Source organism: Megalops cyprinoides, chromosome 11 (genome assembly GCF_013368585.1).
Source record: "Megalops cyprinoides isolate fMegCyp1 chromosome 11, fMegCyp1.pri, whole genome shotgun sequence".
In the NCBI taxonomy this organism is placed as follows: Eukaryota; Metazoa; Chordata; class Actinopteri; order Elopiformes; family Megalopidae; genus Megalops; species Megalops cyprinoides.
In genome coordinates this window covers 8,477,841-8,488,826 of record NC_050593.1, presented here as the reverse complement: position 1 = coordinate 8,488,826, position 10,986 = coordinate 8,477,841, and the positions used below count along the sequence as shown (strand labels likewise).

At 41.6% G+C, this 10,986-nt stretch overlaps 1 protein-coding gene across 2 annotated transcripts in view; it reads left to right on the top strand.

The window, feature by feature from the left end:
• The first annotated feature begins 286 nt into the window (after positions 1 to 286).
• The window catches only part of LOC118785507 (glycogen synthase kinase-3 beta-like), a 28,487-nt gene continuing 17,787 nt past the window's right edge, over positions 287 to 10,986 (top strand). The window contains exon 1 of one of the 2 annotated variants that reach the window (XM_036540203.1): positions 287 to 1,168. In XM_036540203.1, coding sequence (XP_036396096.1) covers positions 1,081 to 1,168 — 88 coding nt within the window. In that variant the 5' untranslated portion in view covers positions 287 to 1,080. The remainder of the gene's footprint in view (positions 1,169 to 10,986) is intronic. The other variant, XM_036540204.1, reaches the window with a different exon arrangement.

The window sequence follows — 10,986 nt, the reverse complement described above, 5'->3', positions numbered from 1 at the left end:
TTTGAAGCAACCATTCCCCAGCTAAATTATGCTCGTTACTAGGAAGTGCAAGGGCGATGACGAAAGCACTTTCCTGGCGTATTTTCGTAATGTGAGACGGAGGAACCAAAAGCCCATTGGCCTATGAGGCGTAGGTCTCTCCACCCATCTCCTAGGGATTCGCCGTGGATTGGTTGACACAACATTCTCAATGTTTGCCTGCGCGTGCACAATTTCCGATTCTTCCCGCAGCAATTGGCGTAGTTCCCTGCTGTGCTCCTGCACTACCACAACATTTGACCGTAATTTACGTAAATGACGTTTGATCGTTCGGAGTGACAAAGAGAGCGAGCAAAGGCTGACGGAGCAGGCATAAAAAGAAATCCAGATTTGTGGAGCCGTATTAAAATTGTGATTTTCTACGGATAGAGACACCCAGTTTAGTTTTTCGACCCAGAGTCCGACTGCAGAGGGTTTCGATTACCTAATCCGTGTTTATGGGGTCGGACCGGTTTGGCGTGCCGTGGAAATCATTTGATTCAAAATCTGGAAATTCGAAAAATTTCACTTGAATTGCTGCCTGGGCTGAACAGGGCAGCCGCCATGGCTGGTGCCGTCGGATCATTGAGTCTCCACCTCAGTATATGAAGAATTATTTTATAGTGGCATTTTAATGACTGGTTTTTATATTTTAGCAAATACAATTGACATAGTCTACTTTTCTTATTTTAAATTATTTGGCGACGCTTTTATAAATCACTACATGGACACTCCGCTAAATAAGTTATTTAATATAGAGGAAATTGGGGAAAGGCCATTTTCATGAGACATTTGGTAATGCAAGATATTCTGTCGAAGGTGAAGAAGAAGAAGACAGTTAATCAAATCTGGAAAAGGATGATTTGAGAAAAGACTTGGAGGACGGGAGTAGCTAAAAGACAACGATAGGGAAGGAATTCGGACGGACGGTGGGGTTTGTGTTTTTTTATTTTTAAATCAATACCTATACTGACTAGTATAGAGTCGAAAGACGAAACACAAAAACAACGAAAAGATCTAAAAGCAAGAGACGGGGACGAAGAACCGGTCTTGAATAGGAATATGTCGGGTCGGCCTAGAACCACCTCATTTGCAGAGAGCTGCAAGCCAGTGCCGCAGCCTTCGGCGTTTGGGAGCATGAAAGTCAGCAGTAAGTATAATTTTGGATCATTTTCTTCAATTAAAAGAATGTGTACGTGTTGGTTGAAGTTAGGTTGGTTCCCAACCTTTGTGGGTTTCGCTGCTAGCTAAATATACTAATAGATCAGTCGTTCCTCCTTTAATTCTGACCAAATTCCCTAGATGAAGTGCCATCTTCATGTATTGGGGGATAAATGTGACGTTCCGCATCGGAAAATGGTTAAAATTTTATACGGGCCCTCCGTATGACAGCGCAAGTCCTGTACCGTAGTCTGGCACTAGCGAGCCAGCATATACTGACGTGACCGATACCTGTAGTTCCTAGCTAGCTCGATACTGGACGGATACCTATCAGATAGTGAAGAATTGCATAATTAGTTCAGGCAAGGCTGGTCTTTCTAACTTCCCTTGTCAATTAGGCAGATCAGTACATTGTATTCATCTGCCATAGGCTACATAAACTGATAGGCTTGCTTGCTTTGGTATTTACACTGTACAAAATCTTTGTGAATTTTCGAAGGACGCTCGTCTCTATTTTAAAGGATTGTCCCTTTGTATTGTCAGTGGAGATTAGTGCACGTTTCCCATGTTCAACGTTGATGAGACAATCCGGTCCTGACCTCCACAGAAGTACGCCATCTGAGTGTCTGACACTGTTTTCCATATATTTTTAGTAGTTGTGGATCCACTACTCTAAATAATTTATTGACAAATTTAGCATAATGTTAGGCGAGTATATGTAGGATGGTGCAGTGATTGGGCTGAGGATATGATTTGTTCACAGCAGAAAAATTTGAAGCAGACCTTCAGAGTTCCTGCAGAATTAAAAAAAAAAAATAGTTGGCTGTGACTCTGGCTAACTTCGATACCTTTGCTGTTGATTGTAGAATTTATCTGTGCACATGCGAAAGACCAAATGATACATCTTGGAATGAGCTGACAGTTCTCCCATGTTGCTGAGTGTAAGAAGCTGTCTCTGCTGATGCTGGGACAATAACTCCACAATGGTGCAGTATTTTGGTCTCCTCCTCCAGTCCATTTTAATGGGCAATTTGTGTCCTTTTAAAGGACAAATTATCCTGGAAAAAATTAGTAGAGGACAGACATAACCTCAAGAGTATCTGGGAAATTCAAACAGACCCTGAGAAAGTGTGTATGTTTACACAACTCAAAAGAAAGAGTGAAACAGTCATGGAGAAAAGGGAGGGGGGGAGGTTCTGTCAGCTAGCAAGTCAGCAAGGTAACTGTAGCATAAAATAGGATGTTACATTTGGTCATTTAGCAGATGCTCTTATCCAGAGCGACTTGCAAGTGTCCCTACAAAAAGGCTAGGCTAAGCACAGAGACTATACCAAATCATCAGTGTCACTGCCGACTGTAGGAGTCCTTACATGGCCAGATGTGAATTCAGATTTCAGAGAAAAACACAAAAGACCCATTTATTGTAGTGCTTGCATATTATTCTGTGAAAGCTGTTAATGCTGCACTTTATATTAACTTGTTTATAATAATAGGTATATTAACAAGGCAAATTATAATATCTTATATGTAACCTGATGGAATACTATACTGTGTTCATGTTATAGTTGTGCACACTCCTTTCAGCTCAAATACGTAGTGTTATAGGTCACCACTTATGACACAGCTGTTGGTATGATAGTGTTTTATTGAGTCCTGTGGTATACTGCAGTAAGTATTATAATTTCCTGCAGAATTTTATATTATTTTCTTCATGTGACTTTTGCTATAGTTGGATTTCCCAACAGCAGAGAAAGCGGGGGGGAATTTGGCAACAGTTGTTTGTATCAAGCTTGGCAATTTCATATCAGGGCATTCCATGTATAATAACATGCATAATAACACTAACAGTATAATGTTGTAATTGCGCTTACCTGAACAGTGCTGTATAACAAATTGTATCCAATGTCATTAACTATCCGGACGAGTGTAGCATGAGTCATTGTGAATTGCAATAACTCCTGTGCTGTAATATTACTTTAGAAAGAAGACGGTGAGAGTGAAAGCAGATTGATTCAGTGTAGCAGTCAGCTAATGACTGTGTTGGGACAATGATGTTGAACAAAGCTCCATTACAGCTAGCTGTAGCTAGCTGGATGCCGATTATTCAGCTATAGAGTAAGATAGAGTTACAGACAAGCGTCAGGCTTCTCAGCAAGATGTCAAAACAGTGTAGACTGGACTGAACCCCAGCATGCTGTGACCAGGTGAAAAGGTCTACCCAGCAAGACCACATCCAGCCTGACGGTCTCTGCTGCACTGAGGTGTGATAAAACCAGTGGGAGGGAAATCTCCTAAAGGATCGGCCTCCAGATGTGTGTACACAAGCTAGCAGCACATTGCTGGCTAGCTGCTATTTGTTAGCTGCCTATCTTGGTATCAGTACAGTTGCAAGCTAGATAACTACCACCATCATCAGCTGTCACCTCAGTGAAGTAGGAATTAGCTAAGGATGGCAGGTTAGGTAGCTAAGCTGACTGGATATTAATGATTTACCTGCAGTGGGGTAGTTTGCTAACTGTAGCAAGTACACTACAGTACTGACACATTTTTATGAATAAACTTGGCAACAGAAATGTGGAAAAGGCTAGCTGCTATGAGAAGGTATCTGACTAGCTATTTAGCTAATAACAGTTGTTCACACAAAGTAGCTAGCCAGCTTGCTACAAGTTTGTTTTAGCAAAGTGCAGCATCCAGATAGCTGATAAGTTACAATAGTGTATGGGTAGCTAGCTGGGTAGTAAAAACATAAAGCTAAGCAACACTAATTACATCTCCTGTTGGCTCGCAAGCCTTACAGTTTTTAAGATTGACAGTGCCAAGCACAATATTTCAAATGCTTGGCTAGACTGGTCTAGAATTGTCTCATAATGGTGGGGGAATGTGTACCTTCTTAAAAACTAAAGTTTATCAAAAAAAAGGATCTGTTGCACACAAAGGTGAATACTGTACAGTAAGTAGCTGGTATGTGAACTAAGTGAATGTACTCTGCAAAGCAGCAGCAGGAGTTTACAGTTTAATTTTTAAAGGAAACTATAGACAAATGTAATACTGACAGGTGACAGTAATCTTGGAACGTTGCCCGTATGGAGGCTGAAAATGAAAATGAGGGATGCAGTTGCAGTAGCATGTGGTGAATGGCCACAGCTTTGCCCGGTGATCTGGTGCACTCCTGCACCTTCGGGCGGGGCTAGTCAGACAGTGTTGATGCCCACTACGCATTGTTTTGCAGCAAAGTCGGTACTTCTTAAATTAAGGGAAAAGCCCCAACAAACTGGCAGAGATGGGGAACCCTGTATAGTCAGTGCACAGTCACATCAGTCCATTTAAAGACTTCAGCACACGCAGTTTGGTTGCCTTAATTTGTCTGTGCTTGGTTGAGTGCAGCAAGTTGATGGCGGTTAGGTGAGTTCTGGCTCTGCTCTGTACTGGAAGAGGTTAAGTAAGCACTCCATTGAAACAGGAATAAGTGACTTAGCACTGTAAATTTAAGAAATCCCTTGACTTCTGTCTTAACAATTGATATCAAGCTCAGTTTAAAGGGCAACAGTCAATGGAAAACTAACAGTTTACTCAATGACGTTCCTATGTGACAGTGTTTTAGGTAACCATGAATTTGCAAGTTAAGCATCAGAGGATGAGCTAGGGTGATGAAATGCGATAACGCCTTAATTAGGCAATTACACAGTTAAAGTCCATCAAACACCACCTTGGATATTTTTATACCCTGATGCCGAGGGAAGAGAAAAGTTTGTGCATATTTTAGCCCTTTTGGCTTGTTCCCCTTTTGAAACAGAGGTGTTCTGGCTCTGATGCATCCCATAAGTTCTGATTCCAAGATTATCCTTTTTAACATTGATGGGTGAACCTTGTGCCAGTTCTTTTGCCTTCTGCCAGTTCATAACGGATACTACGTTGAAGTATTTCCCATCCTTCCCAAGCAGACGTTGTTTCTCTTTTCTCCTTCGTTATGTTTTTAAACACATTTAAAACTTGAGTTATCCGAACCCTTTGACTATATGAATAATGCAGTGACAGAAGTGGTAAGCGAAGACCTTATCCAGCTAAGATGATATACACATCCGTGTATTGTGACTGCTGGATGTGAGTAAGACCTTTGCACAGCAGTCCACTTCCGGCCTTCCCTCTGACACTTATGAGGTCCTGTTACTCAAAGGAGGAAATCCCAGCAGCACGGTGGCCTAGACCAGTGGCTCATGACCTTTTTTTGCTCCTGTGCCCCGTGTATAACTTTGTCACATCTCAAGTAGTCCTAATAAGACCCGATAAATGAGAGGTAAGAGAAATATATTTTTTTCCCATAGTCCAGGGGTTTTTTTTTCGTTAATTTTGTTAATTTTTTAGCAAGCAGATTTAGGTTTTCCAGTCACATTCACAACAGGGGATGAGTCAGACGTGATTGTATGCTGTACCTTTCATGAATTTTCTTTTATTTCCACAATATAGTGATAACCCTGCGTACCTCCCGAGACATTGCCGTGTCCTCCTAGAGATATGTGTACCCCCGATTGAAGAGCACTGGCCTAGAGGGATTCAAACCTACAGCCTAGTGGTGTGGTGTAGCTCTGTAACTGTTGGACCTTGTCATGTGCTGTGTTATACTTGGAACAGTGAGGTCAGTTTCAGATCCACCAGGAGAGTACTCGTTTAATTTCCTGTGGAAGATATGAATAAAGTCTGTTTGTGGGCAGATAACTTGCTAATGAAATCATTATATGCTAGGATCAGGTGTTCTACATATTTAATTGACAATACTTGTCAGAGTGCTACAGAATTGTGTGAATGTGTGTTATATTGGTAGATTCATTACAAAAAATCTATTTAATTGGTAGATTCATTGACAACGAGTTTTTTTATCTGTAAATTCTGTGAGAGGGAGTGTTTCAGTAGTAGTTTCAGCTCAGAAGCTGGACATTGTGTTGAGGAACATGAGATGCAGGGTATGTAGCAAAAAGCTTAGCATGTTCTAAGGCAGGAATATTTAGGGTTGCTTTTAGCTTCAGTCCCCTGATTACAAATAATGTAGAAGCTGTAGGAAAGTACAGAGAAGAGCAACAAGTTTTGGCTTCTGGTCGTACAGTTTCGGCTTATGAAGAGAAGTCTGTAAGGCACTTAATCTCTTTTAATGCAGTAAAATGAGACTGAGGGGATTTGAAGTATTTTGGGTTTTGTAAAGGGATTAATGAGGCAAACCACAGAGACCTTTTCAGGATTAGTTCCTTGAACAGACCCAGACAGTACAGGTGGAAATGATCATTTCAGTTTCAGAATATATCCATTCATTGTAGATGTAATTTCGTTATTATATTTGTAATTTCTTATGTATCATTCATTTTGACACAGTTAACCAGAAATATTTACACGTTGTTGTTTAAACATGTAGGTGACCTTGTGAAAACCTGAATATATTAACAAATGTTTTACTGTGAGTACATATTTAAAAGTCCAGTCAAAAGGTTTGTAGTGGTTTTAACACAATACCCAACATATGTCTGTACAAATAACATTTGGTTTAGCTACAGTATTTAATTGGACAATCTCAGATTTTTGTCCAAATAAAACCAGATGTCATCATTAGCTACCTGTGCATCAGGGCTGGAGTCCATTTCAGTTCAGTCAGTTCAATAAATGAATTGGAATTCAGTTGATGAACTGAAAATCACCCCATCATCTTCCATGAAAAATTTTCAAATCATGAGTTCTGCTTCATTCTCTGAATTGAAATGGAATTGACCCCAACTCTGCTGTGTGTATGAGGTGTCATGACCTAATCCTACAAAGGAAAAATCAGTTGAAATTAGAATCTCTTCTTCCTTTGAATTTGAACATATTGTCAGGTTTTTGTGTGTTACATTCATTTATTGCATTGTTATCAGGGGCATAGCACCAAATTTTGGGCCCCAGACGCAGTAGTGTCTTCAGCTACATCAGAACATGAAGAGGAGCCTGCTCTTTCTCCCTCTGCAGCTGCTCCCTGAACTAACAGTATGTTTTTTACAGGTTAGCTGCTGGGCTAAGGCTAACTTCCCTTGGTTATGATTACAAAAACACTTTCTGTTACATTAACTATTAATAAAGCTTGTTAGCAAGCTAGCTTATGTTACTGCAACATGTTTACTGTTTGGCACTTTAGGCTCACCGGTTTTCTGAAAGAAACTCGTCCACAGTTGCTTGCATTCTTTTCGCTTTCTCTCTCACTCTCTGCGCTCCTTGCGCTTCTGAAATCCTGATTTTGATTTTGGTTTCAGAATTGGCGAAAGCCACTGACTGCTCTCTTTAGCCACGTTATTTACACTAGAACCCTGGTTAGTCAGGTCCACCATTACCCGCGGTCTGACACCCCTGATTGTTATTATTGTACTTGATTTGTCAAGTTAATATTCATTCTGAAACATAAAATGTCTGCTTGGCTCTGATTGAGGATTTTTCATCTCAGTAGGACTTTCTGTTAAAGTAAAGGATAAATAAAATTGCTTTGTGGGTTGCATGGAGGACTTAATAGTTACTCCTCACAAGGATTAAAAAGGTAATTAATGTCAACCAGAACTCATTTTAAGGGGCTCCCGAGTAGCTCAGTGGTTAAGGCATTCACTTTGAACGGAAGCTGAGATTTATGGCACAGGTTTGATCCCAACAATGACTGGGGGCCCACAGCAGTGGAACAAATTGGCTTCAGTCTGCCTGGGATGGGGTTGGGTCAGTTAGCCAGGGTTTCCTCAACTCGCCTTTTCAGATACGCTGTGATTGGTTAGGTGCCTACGAGTTGCTTGGATGACATCAGCAGAGTAGTGCCTGTCCTCCAATGAGCACTCACTCCTCTGCAGTGTGCAGTGTGACTTGTAGTGTGAAAAACAGCCGTTGGCTGTGTGTGAGTGGATCAGAGGACTACATTCATCTTGCCTCAGTGCTCCTGAGCGAATGAAAGACCAGTGGTTGTTTTTGTGGTCAGAGGAGCCTAATAATCAATTGGCCGTTCCATAACAGGGTTGCCTAAGGGTGGACAAAGGGCCAAAAAATATAAAGAAGACTGTAGTCAACTCAGCCTTCAAACAGCAGGTTTACAGGCCTGAGATAAATGAATAGATAACCTTATTTTAACCAAGCCTGTGAGATTTTTAAATCATCATATCTAAAGAAACACCGACAGAAATTGTACACAGTTTATAACAGTCTCTCCTGATGATGAATCCTCCCGTTATATATGATCATTCTAAAGTTGGGCAGTACAGAAAGCCCGTTGAAAGCAGAACAAGAACACAAAATTCAAGAGGAAGAAAGAGTTTTGGTATAGCCTGATCTTATTCAGACCTTGGTTACAAAATATGTTGTAATCCATAATGTTCCAGACAAAGCAAACATATGCCTGACAACAAAAATCCCCCCTACCAAAAAAATGCAGTATGTCGTCTTCAATCTGACATGTGAAAGATTGTCTCCAAGTACAAACAGGCTGAACCCAGTACCCTGGATCAGTTTGTGTCAGCAGAGTGCCTACAGGCAAAATAAGCAGATGGGACCCATACTGATCTGAGTACAGGCACACAGGAAAGAAAACATTCTTGTGACTCCCATGCCCAGTTGGTGATGAGCATTGGTAATGAAATGGCCGTGATGGTGTATGTGTGCCGTTAAAATGTAGACAGTGTCACTGCTGTGTCTTTTCTCTATCTAAAACCAAAAGATCTCCACATTGGCCACATGAATTAGGCACAGCCCAAACATTTAGCAAGATGAATAAAATTCTCAGAAAATCTCTTATGTAACCAATTGTCTGTTTTCAGAAAAAACAGGCAATCATTTTAAAATGAGGTACAAGTTCTGCATAGACAGCAAACGCTTTGACCCTTGACCTTAAAGGCCAACTGGCACTATAGGTAGGAGGTTATTATGGTATGAAGGGATTTCATGGTTGGCCTAATGAAATGGTGATGTAATAAACAAAATGGTGCACATTAATAGATTATGATGTCATAACGGGACAACTGTAGCAAAGGCCTACTCAAATGTAGAAATAAATCAGAAGCGCACAGCCGCCACACACATGCAGTTCCTGTTTGAATGCTTAAGTCTTAAAGCATTACATAGCAAAATGCACACAAATGTCATAGCTTGCCAACTGCAGTCAGCCAGCAAATTTACAGCAGCCACACTGGCATGGCTAGCTCCAGTCAGTACTCACTTTCTGTTCTGTGAATATGTGAGTATGTCCACTGTACCACACAGTGATAGGATGGAACACAGTTGGCTAAATCTTCAGTTGTGACACATGAGAGTGAATAGCGGTTAATGCATTGTGGAGGGTCTGTTTTTTTATATGAACGGATAGACAGTAGCTGTACTGTGAGACGGCAAAAGAATGGATCTAAGATGATGGAAGAGGAGGCTTCAGTAGGAATTTAATCTCTTTTGCCACTGCCTTGGCAGGGCGGCCTCTCTTAGGTGGTGAGGCTAGCTGAACCCTAGTGCTGCACGCATGCATAAACTGATGCCAGTGCTGAGCTCTGCAGTGGCAGAAAATGTCAAAAATGCGAAATGTTGCAAAATTAGCCAAGAGTGTCCTCTGCAGCCCTGCCTCTTGTCCGTGGCAAATATCCCTGACCTCTGACCTGCAGTTTGAGTGCTCTGAGTGCCAGCGAGGACCGTATTAGCATTGAGTCTGCTTGACACGTGGTTAGCTGTGTCCACGATTGCCCGGGAAATTCTTTTTTAATGGAGAAAAGACAGAAGGCCAACCCAAAAACATAACTCCCCCACCACCCCTACGACTGGCACCATCCTCCTCTCATTGGCTCGGCCTGGCAAGGCTGCTGCTAATCATTAGCGAAGCAGCTCCTGGGAGAAGAGCTCTATGCAAATGCCCAACGGGAGCGATTCATGGAAGCGACAGACCCATGCCCTGCTCGGAAGGCAGCATCTCCACAGAGCCCTGATGAAAAAATCTCGGCAAACATTTCGAAACCAGCTTGCCAGTTTGGCTGGGCAAAGCTTCGCTCCGACAGCCTGACCGAGAAACCCCTATGTGGTAGAATAAGCCTCTCCTCTCAACAGCTACAACCATGTTAGTTGTCACTGATTTCGCAAGCCCCGCCAATGACATTTTACCCCAAGTCATAGGCAGAGACTTGATAGGTTCAGAGTTTACAAAGGGTGGTGAAGTATGACTAACTCTGACTAACCTCAGGAGAATGGCGAGCGCTAGCGTGAAGGGAAGCTCGTTCGCCCGGCCTGATCGATGGCCTCACCCTGACAGTGCCGGGGGAGCCCATGAGCGCCTTTCTTCCCTTTAAGCCGTTGATAACTGATAATACCATGACTTAGTTACATTCTAGCCTCGTCTTAAGTCAGCTCAATTCATTGATCTACTGAAAAGATAAGTTGGATTTTGGCTTAAAGGTCATCTTTGGTAGCTATCAGAGGACAGAGCTGGGGCATTGCACTTTTCTTGTTACAGTTTATACTACTGGGGTGTATTTATCTGTTGCTTTGACCTCATGAGAATAAATCCATATCTTCACTAGCTAATACCATTCTTACTGTATTATAATAATATCGTAAGTCCATATAATTGTAATGTGGTGTGTCAGGGTGTCTGGGTGTCTGTGAACTAATGCTTTCATATCCCATTTCTTTTAGTGGTGTAGTTTCTTTTTTGGTGGGTGAATTATGTTTTTAGTATGGTTGCTTTTCTCTTCCTCTTGATTTCATGTTATATATCTTATGAACTATATAAACTGTGTTTTTGCTGCACTTTGTGAAGTACTTTGTGGGGAAGCAGTGTGACTTCTCGGG